Source organism: Haliotis rufescens, unplaced genomic scaffold, assembly GCF_023055435.1.
Source record: "Haliotis rufescens isolate VD_foot unplaced genomic scaffold, xgHalRufe1.0.p SCAF_20, whole genome shotgun sequence".
Taxonomy (NCBI): Eukaryota; Metazoa; Mollusca; class Gastropoda; order Lepetellida; family Haliotidae; genus Haliotis; species Haliotis rufescens.
This window is the reverse complement of record NW_025963891.1, coordinates 5535684-5548055: the sequence shown is the minus strand read 5'-3', so window position 1 is coordinate 5548055 and position 12372 is coordinate 5535684. Positions and strand designations below refer to the sequence as shown.

Below are 12372 nucleotides of genomic sequence, written 5' to 3'. Positions count from 1 at the left end.
TTGACTAACATTTTCAATAAACACCTTTAGCCTGGGTTATGTGAATATTGTCTTACGTGGCGCTGATGTTGGCGCTCATGTCTGGCGGCTCCCAGCCCAGGATCGGGACCCCCTGCAGGTGCACGTGCATATCGTAGATCCCCTGGAGCAGACGGTCACACATGAAATACTGCCATCTGTTCTGTAGTACATTTAGTGTCACAACACCTTTTCTGTAGTATGTTTAGTGTCACAACACCTGTTCTGTAGTATGTTTAGTGTCACAACACCTGTCCTGTAGTATGTTTAGTGTCACAACACCTGTCCTGTAGTATGTTTAGCGTCACAACACCTGTCCTGTAGTATGCTTAGTGTCACAACACCTGTCCTGTAGTATGTTTAGCGTCACAATACCTGTGCTGTAGTATGTTTAGTGTCACAACACCTGTCCTGTAGTATGTTTAGCATCACAACACCTGTCCTGTAGTATGTTTAGCGTCACAATACCTGTGCTGTAGTATGTTTAGTGTCACAACACCTGTCCTGTAGTATGTTTAGTGTCACAACACCTGCCCTGTAGTATGTTTAGTGTCACAACACGCTGTTCTGTAGTATTTTTAGTGTCACAACACCTGTGCTGTAGTATTTTTAGTGTCACAACACGCTGTCCTGTAGTATGTTTAGTGTCACAACACCTGTCCTGTAGTATGTTTAGCGTCACAATACCTGTGCTGTAGTATGTTTAGTGTCACAACACCTGTTCTGTAGTATGTTTAGTGTCACAACACCTGTCCTGTAGTATGTTTAGTGTCACAACACCTGTCCTGTAGTATGTTTAGTGTCACAACACGCTGTTCTGTAGTATTTTTAGTGTCACAACACCTGTCCTGTAGTATGTTTAGTGTCACAACACCTCTCCTGTAGTATGTTTAGCATCACAATACCTGTGCTGTAGTATGTTTAGTGTCACAACACCTGTTCTGTAGTATGTTTAGTGTCACAACACCTGTGCTGTAGTATGTTTAGTGTCACAACACCTGTCCTGTAGTATGTTTAGTGCATAAAAGTTGGCTGAACAAAGACAAAGGTCATATTTACAACATCTCACTTCATCGAGTCAGTCAATATCATAACTAAAGACTTGAAGCCTTGTGTAGTGTTTGTTTGATTGTATAACGATGGAGGTGGTTTTTTTGCTTTAAAACAACCTTTCAAATCAATTTTGTACTTTCTGAATTGTGCAGTCAATATTTAGTCCGTGAAGTCCTACCTCATTAAAGAAGTCACCGACCCATTTGGCCACCATCAACACGATCATGATGGGGAGACCGAACGTCACATTACCGGTTGCCTCCACCACAATGACAGTCAGACTGATTGTCATCCGGACAATACCACCTGTCAAAACACATGCTTGTAATTATCAGAGATAGACTGTGACACCGTTAGAAACATCTACGGGCAGCAACGAACGGAAATCAGTTTAACTTTAACGCAATACCATCATGAGGTGTTACCGGTACATAAAATATGAAGCAAGTTACATCCTAGTTCTCTTTCGTCATGTGATGAAGACACACAAGTGAGAGACCGGAGCACCGTGATCAATCTCATTAAAATCAGATCTTAGTTCTCGCTACCGCTAAACAGAACGACCTTTCATCTGACCAATCAGAGCGTTGCTTACCAGATCATGAAAGTGACAGTCGGAATGTGATTTCTAATCATGTAGCTTCGAAAACGTTAAAACGGGGTATTCCGAACGATACTTACGGGCTTAACGACTGAATCTATACAATCTAGACCATATATTAGCCATTCTAGAATGTTCTTTTGTTCAGGTTTCAAATTTTTAAGCGAGAATTTGTCAAAATATGTTTTGAAGCGTAGTCGCCAATTTGAAATGAGTGCCGTAAAGCACGAGAAAGCTGCCTTCTGATTGGCTAATGTCGACTTCTTGTCAGTAATTCTATTGGTTGGTCAGAGTTTGCGAAAGGTCGGTCTGATCTTTGTTTAGCGGCAGCGAGAACTAAGATCTGATTTTAATGAGATTGCACTGTGATGGAATCTACAGAATAATCAACCTTTATTCCCAGCATTAACATCTAATAACACCCCAACACCATCTGATACTCCCAACATGTGGACTATGACAGTTATACCCCACCCATCTGCCTCAAGACTCACCCAGTTGAGCAGCAGCTCCGATCAGAGCATACTTGCCAGGGTCTGCCCAGTCCTGGAAAACAACACAAGATACATCAAGCCATACTTCAACACCAATCAAAGTAACTTATTTTGAAATGCAAAGTTTCACCAAACTAGTAACCGTCTCGACCTGCATCATTGCTGAAGACTCTGTAACATAACTGAAATACTGTTCTTGAATCTGGACCCTGCGACCAGCGGATCCTTGGGTGGAATGTACTGGTCAGTCCCTATGTATTCATGACAATCTGTTACATTTCATTTGTCTAATGACAGGGATCTACAAGAGTCAGGTAGGGCATGTACTGTGTCCTACCCCTCATCACCTCCTACCAAGGGACTGGCACAAGTACATATCTCCCGGATTCTGGTAGCCAAGGCACACAGCTCTGCACAGAAAATAGTGGTGCCACTGGCTTTAATGATGATTTCCTACTCTCTTCCAAAGTAGAAGCATTTATGTAGAACCAATAGTGAAATCTGCTTAAGTAAAATTTCAAGGGGCCAGGAAATATATCTTTCCGTTATTTCCGAAATCTGCCGACAATGACAGCAGTGGTGACACTGTGAATATGTTGTTGTGATGTAATGATTAAATAACTGACTAACAATCCATGAGCTCTGCAGTGAAATAAACACCAAGCGGATTACACTGTGGTGGCAACAAAAACCTAATTTTGCATCAGTCTCATCCTGCTCAACATCCAGCTACTACACATCAACGTTTGCATCAGTCTCATCCTGCTCAACATCCAGCTACTACACATCAACGTTTGCATCAGTCTCATCCTGCTCAACATCCAGCTACTACACATCAACGTTTGCATCAGTCTCATCCTGCTCAACATCCAGCTACTACACATCAATGTTTGCATCAGTCTCATCCTGCTCAACATCCAGCTACTACACATCAAGGTTTGCATCAGTCTCATCCTGCTCAACATCCAGCTACTACACATCAACGTTTGCATCAGTCTCATCCTGCTCAACATCCAGCTACTACACATCAACGTTTGCACTGACCGCATGGGGTAACAGGAACTGAAGCAGGATACCGAACATCCGGCCCCAGGCTGCACCAATCAGAAGGCTTGGAATAAATAACCCACTGGGCACGCTCAGACCATACGTCCAGCATGCCAGCAAGAAGTAGCCAAGGGTGTAGAATCCCAGCGTCTCAATGTTGTAGGATCCTGGGGAACAAAAACACATATAAGTAAAGACTAATGTAAACCTTTCTTCTGATGTATACTGCCATCATCATACAGCCGAATAACAGCAGGGAATTGCCACATAGTGTATACATGTGATAAACTGATACATGATCACACACTCATCGATGCCCTCACGGAAGGGGACAATCACTCACCGATGTCCTCATGGAAGGGGACAATCTCTCACCAATGTCCTCAAGGAAGGGGACAATCACTCACCGATGTCCTCAAGGAAGGGGACAATCACTCACCGATGTCCTCAAGGAAGGGTACAATCACTCACTGATGTCCTCAAGGAAGGGGACAATCACTCACCGATGTCCTCAAGGAAAGGTACAATCACTCACCAAGATCCACACGGGAGGGGAAAATCTCTCATTAACACCCTCACAGGAGGGGACAATAACTCACCGACACCTTCACAGGAGGGGACAATCTGGTGTTCTCAAGGAAGGGGACAATCACTCACCGATGTCCTCAAGGAAGGAGACAATCACTCACTGACACCCTCACGGGAGGGGACAATAACTCACCGATGTTCTCAAGGAAGGGAACAATCACTCACCGATGTTCTCAAGGAAGGGGACAATCACTCACTGACACCCTCATGGGATGGGACAATCACTCACTGACACCCTCACGGGAGGGGACAATCACTCACTGACACCCTCACGGGAGGGGACAATCACTCACCGATGTTCTCAAGGAAGGGGACAATAACTCACCGATGTTCTCAAGGAAGGGGACAATCACTCAACGATGTCCTCAAGGAAGGGGACAATCACTCACTGACACCCTCATGGGATGGGACAATCACTCACTGACACCCTCATGGGATGGGACAATCACTCACTGACACCCTCACGGGAGGGGACAATCACTCACTGACACCCTCACGGGAGGGGACAATCACTCACCGATGTTCTCAAGGAAGGGGACAATAACTCACCGATGTTCTCAAGGAAGGGGACAATCACTCAACGATGTCCTCAAGGAAGGGGACAATCACTCACTGACACCCTCATGGGATGGGACAATCACTCACTGACACCCTCACGGGAGGGGACAATAACTCACCGATGTTCTCAAGGAAGGGAACAATCACTCACCGATGTTCTCAAGGAAGGGGACAATCACTCACCGATGTCCTCAAGGAAGGGGACAATCACTCACTGACACCCTCATGGGATGGGACAATCACTCACCGATGTTCTCAAGGAAGGGGACAATCACTCACTGACACCCTCATGGGATGGGACAATCACTCACTGACACCCTCATGGGAGGGGACAATCACTCACTGACACCCTCACGGGAGGGGACAATTACTCACTGACACCCTCACGGGAGGGGACAATCACTCACCGATGTTCTCAAGGAAGGGGACAATCACTCACTGACACCCTCACGGGAGGGGACAATAACTCACCGATGTTCTCAAGGAAGGGGACAATAACTCACTGACACCCTCATGGGAGGGGACAATCACTCACTGACACCCTCACGGGAGGGGACAATTACTCACTGACACCCTCACGGGAGGGGACAATCACTCACTGACACCCTCACGGGAGGGGACAATAACTCACCGATGTTCTCAAGGAAGGGAACAATCACTCACCGATGTTCTCAAGGAAGGGGACAATCACTCACCGATGTTCTCAAGGAAGGGGACAATAACTCACCGATGTCCTCAAGGAAGGGGACAATCACTCACTGACACCCTCATGGGATGGGACAATCACTCACCGATGTTCTCAAGGAAGGGGACAATCACTCACCGATGTTCTCAAGGAAGGGAACAATCACTCACCGATGTTCTCAAGGAAGGGGACAATCACTCACCGATGTCCTCAAGGAAGGGGACAATCACTCACTGACACCCTCATGGGATGGGACAATCACTCACCGATGTTCTCAAGGAAGGGGACAATCACTCACTGACACCCTCACGGGAGGGGACAATCACTCACCGATGTTCTCAAGGAAGGGGACAATCACTCACCGATGTCCTCAAGGAAGGGAACAATCACTCACCGATGTCCTCAAGGAAGGGGACAATCACTCACTGACACCCTCATGGGATGGGACAATCACTCACCGATGTTCTCAAGGAAGGGGACAATCACTCACTGACACCCTCACGGGAGGGGACAATCACTCACTGACACCCTCACGGGAGGGGACAATCACTCACTGACACCCTCATGGGATGGGACAATCACTCACCGATGTTCTCAAGGAAGGGGACAATCACTCACTGACACCCTCAAGGAAGGGGACAATCACTCACTGACACCCTCACGGGAGGGGACAATCACTCACCGATGTCCTCAAGGAAGGGGACAATCACTCACTGACACCCTCACGGGAGGGGACAATCACTCACCGATGTCCTCACGGGAGGGGACAATCACTCACCGATGTCCTCAAGGAAGGGGACAATCACTCACCGATGTCCTCAAGGAAGGGGACAATCACTCACTGACACCCTCACGGGAGGGGACAATCACTCACTGACACCCTCACGGGAGGGGACAATCACTCACTGATGTCCTCAAGGAAGGGGACAATCACTCACTGACACCCTCACGGGAGGGGACAATAACTCACCGATGTTCTCAAGGAAGGGGACAATCACTCACCGATGTCCTCAAGGAAGGGGACAATCACTCACTGACACCCTCATGGGATGGGACAATCACTCACCGATGTTCTCAAGGAAGGGGACAATCACTCACTGACACCCTCACGGGAGGGGACAATCACTCACCGATGTTCTCAAGGAAGGGGACAATCACTCAACGATGTCCTCAAGGAAGGGAACAATCACTCACCGATGTCCTCAAGGAAGGGGACAATCACTCACTGACACCCTCATGGGAGGGGACAATAACTCACCGATGTTCTCATGGAAGAGGACAATCACTCACCGATGTCCTCAAGGAAGGGGACAATCACTCACTGACACCCTCACGGGAGGGGACAATAACTCACCGATGTTCTCAAGGAAGGGGACAATCACTCACTGACACCCTCACGGGAGGGGACAATCACTCACCGATGTCCTCACGGGAGGGGACAATCACTCACCGATGTCCTCAAGGAAGGGGACAATCACTCACCGATGTCCTCAAGGAAGGGGACAATCACTCACCGATGTCCTCAAGGAAGGGGACAATCACTCACCGATGTCCTCAAGGAAGGGGACAATCACTCACCGATGTCCTCAAGGAAGGGGACAATCACTCACCGATGTCCTCAAGGAAGGGGACAATCACTCACTGACACCCTCACGGCAGGGGACAATCACTCACTGACACCCTCACGGGAGGGGACAATCACTCACCGATGTCCTCAAGGAAGGGGACAATCACTCACCGATGTCCTCAAGGAAGGGGACAATCACTCACTGACACCCTCACGGGAGGGGACAATAACTCACCGATGTTCTCAAGGAAGGGGACAATCACTCACCGATGTTCTCAAGGAAGAGGACAATCACTCAACGATGTCCTCAAGGAGAGGACAATTAAACACCAATGTCCTCAAGGAAGGTGACAATCACTCATCGATGCCCTTATTGAAGGGGACAATCACTCACCGATGTCCTCAAGGAAGGGGACAATCACTCACCGATGTCCTCATGGAAGAGGTTCTTGACACTGGCCTCAGGAGTCTGGAAGAAGATGCTGGCTGTCGAGCTGTAGTAGCCGTCTTGGCAGAAGAACTGAAACCGATATGTGGAGTGAGTGAGTGAGTGAGTGAGTGAGTGATATGTGGAGTGAGTGATTGATATGTGGAGAGTGAGTGAGTGAGTGAGTGAGTGAGTGAGTGAGTGGGCTGACCGACCTGTACAGGTTCTCCGTCTCCGCTGCCCTTCATGGGCTCGCAGTCGTTGTTGAAGTAGATGGAAATGTAGCCCAACAGACCTGTCATGGCCGCCACAATCATGGCTTCCAGCACCTGCTTCCACTTCTTCTGGATGAACCTACAGATGGATATACAGGATGTTCATCACTATGATACACTGTTGACATTGAGAACAACATCAGCCTCAGCATCATTTTCCAATGGGAAGGCAGCGATAGAGACTAACAGTTTTAGCCCACTAGTCCTCATAATGATAACATAGGAAAACCCTTAAAAGTGGCCAATTTCTACTCTCCTTAGGATACCTGAACTACTGGGCTGTCTGGAAAGGGCTACAGGACTGGTGCAAATGTCTAACACTGGAAGGGCATTAACAAATTGTTGGGTTCTGTTTACAAAGTCGAATATGTACTGGATATGATGAAAGGATGATAACGTAACAGATGCATGATGTACAAAATGTGCAAATCTAAGAAACACCAGTTTATTGTTTAACATCACACTCAGCAATGCTTCAGCAATATGCTGGGATGTGAGCAGGTTTTGCCGAAAAGAGAGGAAAACTCTAGGGGGGGTCTGAGGCCTGCCCCCCAGAAATGTTTTAAACATTTGGTTGCATTTTAAGCAATTTCGTGCAGTTTGGACAACATTCAAACCAAGAAATGTTATAAGCCAATGGCAAATGTCTAGTCAAATAAACAAAGATGGCGGATGCAGTAAAATGTCAGAGTTAAATCAGTACTTTTTAAAAATTGGGCATAGCTTCTGCGCACCTGGCAACCCGCTGGGTTGGGGGGCAATATTGCCATAAACTTCACCCCCAATCCCCCAGGACAAGTGTCACAAGCGTGCAATGTTTAACCCTTTCCCCCATGTTAAGCCATATTGAAAAAAAAAAATTACCTTGTACCTACCTCGAAAAAAACACAAAACAACATTGCAAACCATAAGACATTAATACATTAATAGTTTTCTCGCTAATCACATGAACTACTGTAAAACATCTCATTTTTTTCTCTTATAGGCTAAAAGTCAACTTTATCTTAAAAACAAGCCATCTTCTGAGTATTTACAATTATCTGTGTGACACCACATCCCATGCTATAGTGCAAGTATTCGTGATAGAAAACATATGTGTCATGAATAATAGTACAAGCATATATGATGTTGAAAGCTCTGATCGAAAACAGGACAATCCGCAACCGTTGTCCAGAAACACGATAATAATTTTGGCGATTTTTAAAAAAAATCTTTGATTATATTTTTATGTGGAAGATGATTTTTTCCGAGGACTACTGTTTGAAAAAACGTGATTTTCCGCTTTTCCGCGGAGATTTTACATCCTTGAATATGACTTTAGCCTGGATCTGGACCGGACAAACCAGTGATTGATATTATGAGCAAGGATCCACCACATCTGGATATGGTGACACGAAATTAACCAAGTCACTGACATCCATTAGTCAGCTCTTACAACCAGCTTAGATTGCTAGATTTGTATGTTACTGTAACCATGGTAACAACATGACAAGGCATGACAACATTTCATTGTCTAGTTATATTATTTAAGAAAAAGCCTCACCTCATCCTGTAGACAGTCAGCTTGTAGTTGATCTGATTGAACAGAGCTCCTAACAAGCCACCTGAAGGAAACCAGTTGGTCAGTGAAAGTGAAAGTGACATTTGCATAAACTGTTCACTAGATACACAAGTGTGCTGTGTGTGCTCCAACACACATAAAAACAAACTGTTGCTTTCCCCCATGCTTTGGTTTTGCAAACATACCCTGATATATTACTCAAAAGAAGTTAGGGAACACCCGATATTTTTTCATACGACTAAGGTCAATCTGTTTTGACATGACACATTCACTATACTCCTATGGAAACATTGAGTGTTCTTTAACTTCTTTTGAGTAGTATATCTCAGTAGTGAGTGAGTTGGGTCTAACGCCGCTGTGAACAGTATTCCAGTTACATCTCAGTGTAAGCTTGATATTGGAGGAAAAAATGCAGGTCACGCGTAACCCACAAGCAGGGGTATGGTGCTGACAAACCCAGAAATATAATCGGAGTGAACCAGGATTATATATCTTAATAAACTGTTGTCCTCTTGCTCTAGCTGTTAAACAACACAGAAAATAACTCATGTAGGACGTGTCATGGCAAGTCTGTGCTGTCAGTCAGTACCATACTGTCCGAGGCATAGGCCAAGATTGTAAGAACAAAATCCAAGACAGGAAATAGGCGGTCTGCCAAACGCTAAACCAATATTCTCGGAAAGCATTTTGAAGGGACCACTGTCTCCAACAACAAAAATTCACAGTCCATTGTCTTTATATACAATGTAACACATAAATTGGAAGAAATATCATTACCAGGTCCTGTATCACATCAACCATCTTCATGCTCACACTATCAAAAACATAGTGTAGAATTCCTATAACATCCAGATTGAACATTGACTAAATATTTGTTTAATCAGGTAAGGACGTATTCATTGTTAACTGCTTACGGCCCTGAGACCGCCACTTACCAATCACTCCCATAATCAAGAATATAGGGATCTCAAAGCCAGAATACTGTGTGTTCTGAAAACAGAGAAAACATATGTTCATTTATATCATTCATTTTGAATTCTGGGAGGAGAAATGACTTATATACAGGGTGTGGGTTAAACGCAGCTTTGAACAGTATTTCAGTCAGATCATGGCATGTCAGCTTGATGTGGGAGGAAAACCCTAAGTGATGCAGTTTTAGACGTTTTACAGCTTTGGTGAAACCAACGAGCATGCACAGGTGTTAATGACTAAAAAACAGCTGTTAATGACTGAAACACAGGTGTTAATGACTAAAACTCAGGTGTTAATGACTAAACCACAGGTGTTTATGACTGTGACACAGGTGTTAATGACTGAAACACAGGTGTTAATGACTGAAACACAGGTGTTAAGGACTGAAACACAGGTGTTAAGGACTGAAACACAGGTGTTAATGACTGAAACACTGGTGTTAATGACTGAAACACAGGTGTTAATGACTAAAACACAGGTGTTAATGACTGAAACACAGACGTTAATGACTGAAACACTGGTGTTAATGACTGAAACATGGGTAGTTAATGACTCAAACAGGTGTTTATGGCATAAAAAACATAATACCTGTACGAATCACGATATTTATTCTGTGATGGATGTGATATGTGGCAAACAATGAAATATGCTTACATCAAATTTTCCAAAGTTGATAAGACCAGGTGATGAAAGATCCCACGCATGACCTTTGACATAGCTCTGTACAATATTCAAGGTGAAGGTGGAGGTCATGGATGCAAAAAACTGAAACAGGCATTCAAGAAAATAACACAGGATCTCAGTTGATAAATGTGACTACCATACATCGCTGCCCATTAATGGACATGGGTTTGATATCTGTTGATTTTATACACAAAATACTGTAAGTTGTAGCAGAATCGCGAGGGGTACTTGGGGTTTTATGTGTCCCGAGTGGCATGAATCCCTTCTGTAGGACGCATAAAATCACAGGCACTTCGAGTAATCCTGCTACAACAAATTTATCTTACTGACATCTTTTAATATGACATTGTAAAAGAAGGAAAACAAATTCAAAATTGATAGAAAACAGATGTTCGATTGAGTGCAGATTAACTTGTGCTATGTCACGTGACTTTCACTGACTCGGAAAAAGCAAGCAGTTTTTTGCTTCGAAGTAGGGTATAAAGGATTTATTCTCCCTCTCAGAAATTTATGTGCAGCCTGTCTTGTTCGTGGCAGGGTATTAGGGATTTATTTTCCCGTTGAGAAATTTGTTTCACTCCAAGTCGGGATACATAGTATTTTATCAAGATCATGTGAACCAATCAGATCTCATCATTATGACATGGAGGTATGATAATGGCTTATATGCAAGGTATGAACTTACACTCAAGATATAGACTAATACGCCAGATACAGACTTACACTCTACACAAGCTGTTGACTAGATATTGTCTCACACTGCATATATGGGCATATACCCGATATGGGCTTATAGCCCAGCTAGGGGCTTATGTCAAGGCAGGGGGAGGTAACTTACAATCCTCCAAGTGAGACCCTGGTTCCAGAAGCTGGCCCCCTCCTCCAGGGCGAACAACACCCCTCCCACAGGTGCTCCAAAGGCCGCTGCCACGCCTGCTGCCGCCCCTCCCGACACAAAGTCTCTCTTCTCCGTGTCCGTGCGGAAGTATTCAAATATCTGATACACCAAGTAAAAATGTATATATAAACATTCCAGAAAAGCCTGATGTTACTTTGTTAAACTTGACTCACTACAGCCCGGTAGCAATGTATTCAGGATGTAAGGAATGTTTTCTCTCCATGTTTAAGTTAGTGAAGAGGTAAATACCGATATGGACGGATAAGTCCAGTAGCATCAACACCTGCACACAGTTTCTGTGACAAGAAGTCTCTTGTCAGCCGGAAGCAACAATCAAAATATGAATCTTGAGCCAACAGTAAACGATGTATACGAGCAGGGGAGTTCCATGCCACTCAGAAGAGTATCACAGCATGTCAGATTGATGTGGGTGGAAAGCCGAAAATGATGCATATCTTAGATGTTAACCATCTTGGTGAAAACCCACTGGCACAGGTATGGTGCTGACAAACCTAGAAACATAATCAGGGTGACTCTGGCATTTGAACCCACAATCCTCGGTTTCTGGGACAGGTAAGGGACACAACTCTGCACTAAAGATGTATGACATTATTGACAAGGACGAACCAAGACTCAGTGACCTACCTTGAAGTCCAGGTTGAATGATGTTGAGCGCCCCTGAGACACCCCGGCTGCGATCACGGCACCAGAGTGGATCATCGGGCCTTCCTGCAGTCATAACACACTGTCAGTCTTCATCAACAAATACACCATCTGTATCGCAGTTCAGTCTACTGCACTAACACATGGAAGCTCTAACAGACCATGTTCAACATAGCCTGACGTGAGTTGGGTCTCACTCAACCTTGGAAATTAATTCCATTGTATCACAGAATATCATACAATGTAGGAGAAAGCTGAACGTTAGATGTTCACTACATAAT

General features: G+C 44.8%; 1 protein-coding gene across 3 annotated transcripts in view; it reads right to left on the bottom strand.

The window, feature by feature from the left end:
- Positions 1 to 12372, bottom strand: part of LOC124123410 (H(+)/Cl(-) exchange transporter 7-like) — a 39738-nt gene that overhangs the window by 8564 nt on the left and 18802 nt on the right. For all 3 annotated transcript variants that reach the window (XM_048400769.1, XM_048400770.1, XM_048400771.1), the window contains 11 exons: positions 12074 to 12157; positions 11369 to 11527; positions 10501 to 10611; positions 9810 to 9864; positions 8857 to 8917; positions 7254 to 7392; positions 7038 to 7131; positions 3211 to 3380; positions 2167 to 2218; positions 1250 to 1377; positions 57 to 142 (listed from right to left, as the gene is read on the bottom strand). In XM_048400769.1, coding sequence (XP_048256726.1) covers positions 57 to 142; positions 1250 to 1377; positions 2167 to 2218; positions 3211 to 3380; positions 7038 to 7131; positions 7254 to 7392; positions 8857 to 8917; positions 9810 to 9864; positions 10501 to 10611; positions 11369 to 11527; positions 12074 to 12157 — 1139 coding nt within the window. The remainder of the gene's footprint in view (positions 1 to 56; positions 143 to 1249; positions 1378 to 2166; positions 2219 to 3210; positions 3381 to 7037; positions 7132 to 7253; positions 7393 to 8856; positions 8918 to 9809; positions 9865 to 10500; positions 10612 to 11368; positions 11528 to 12073; positions 12158 to 12372) is intronic.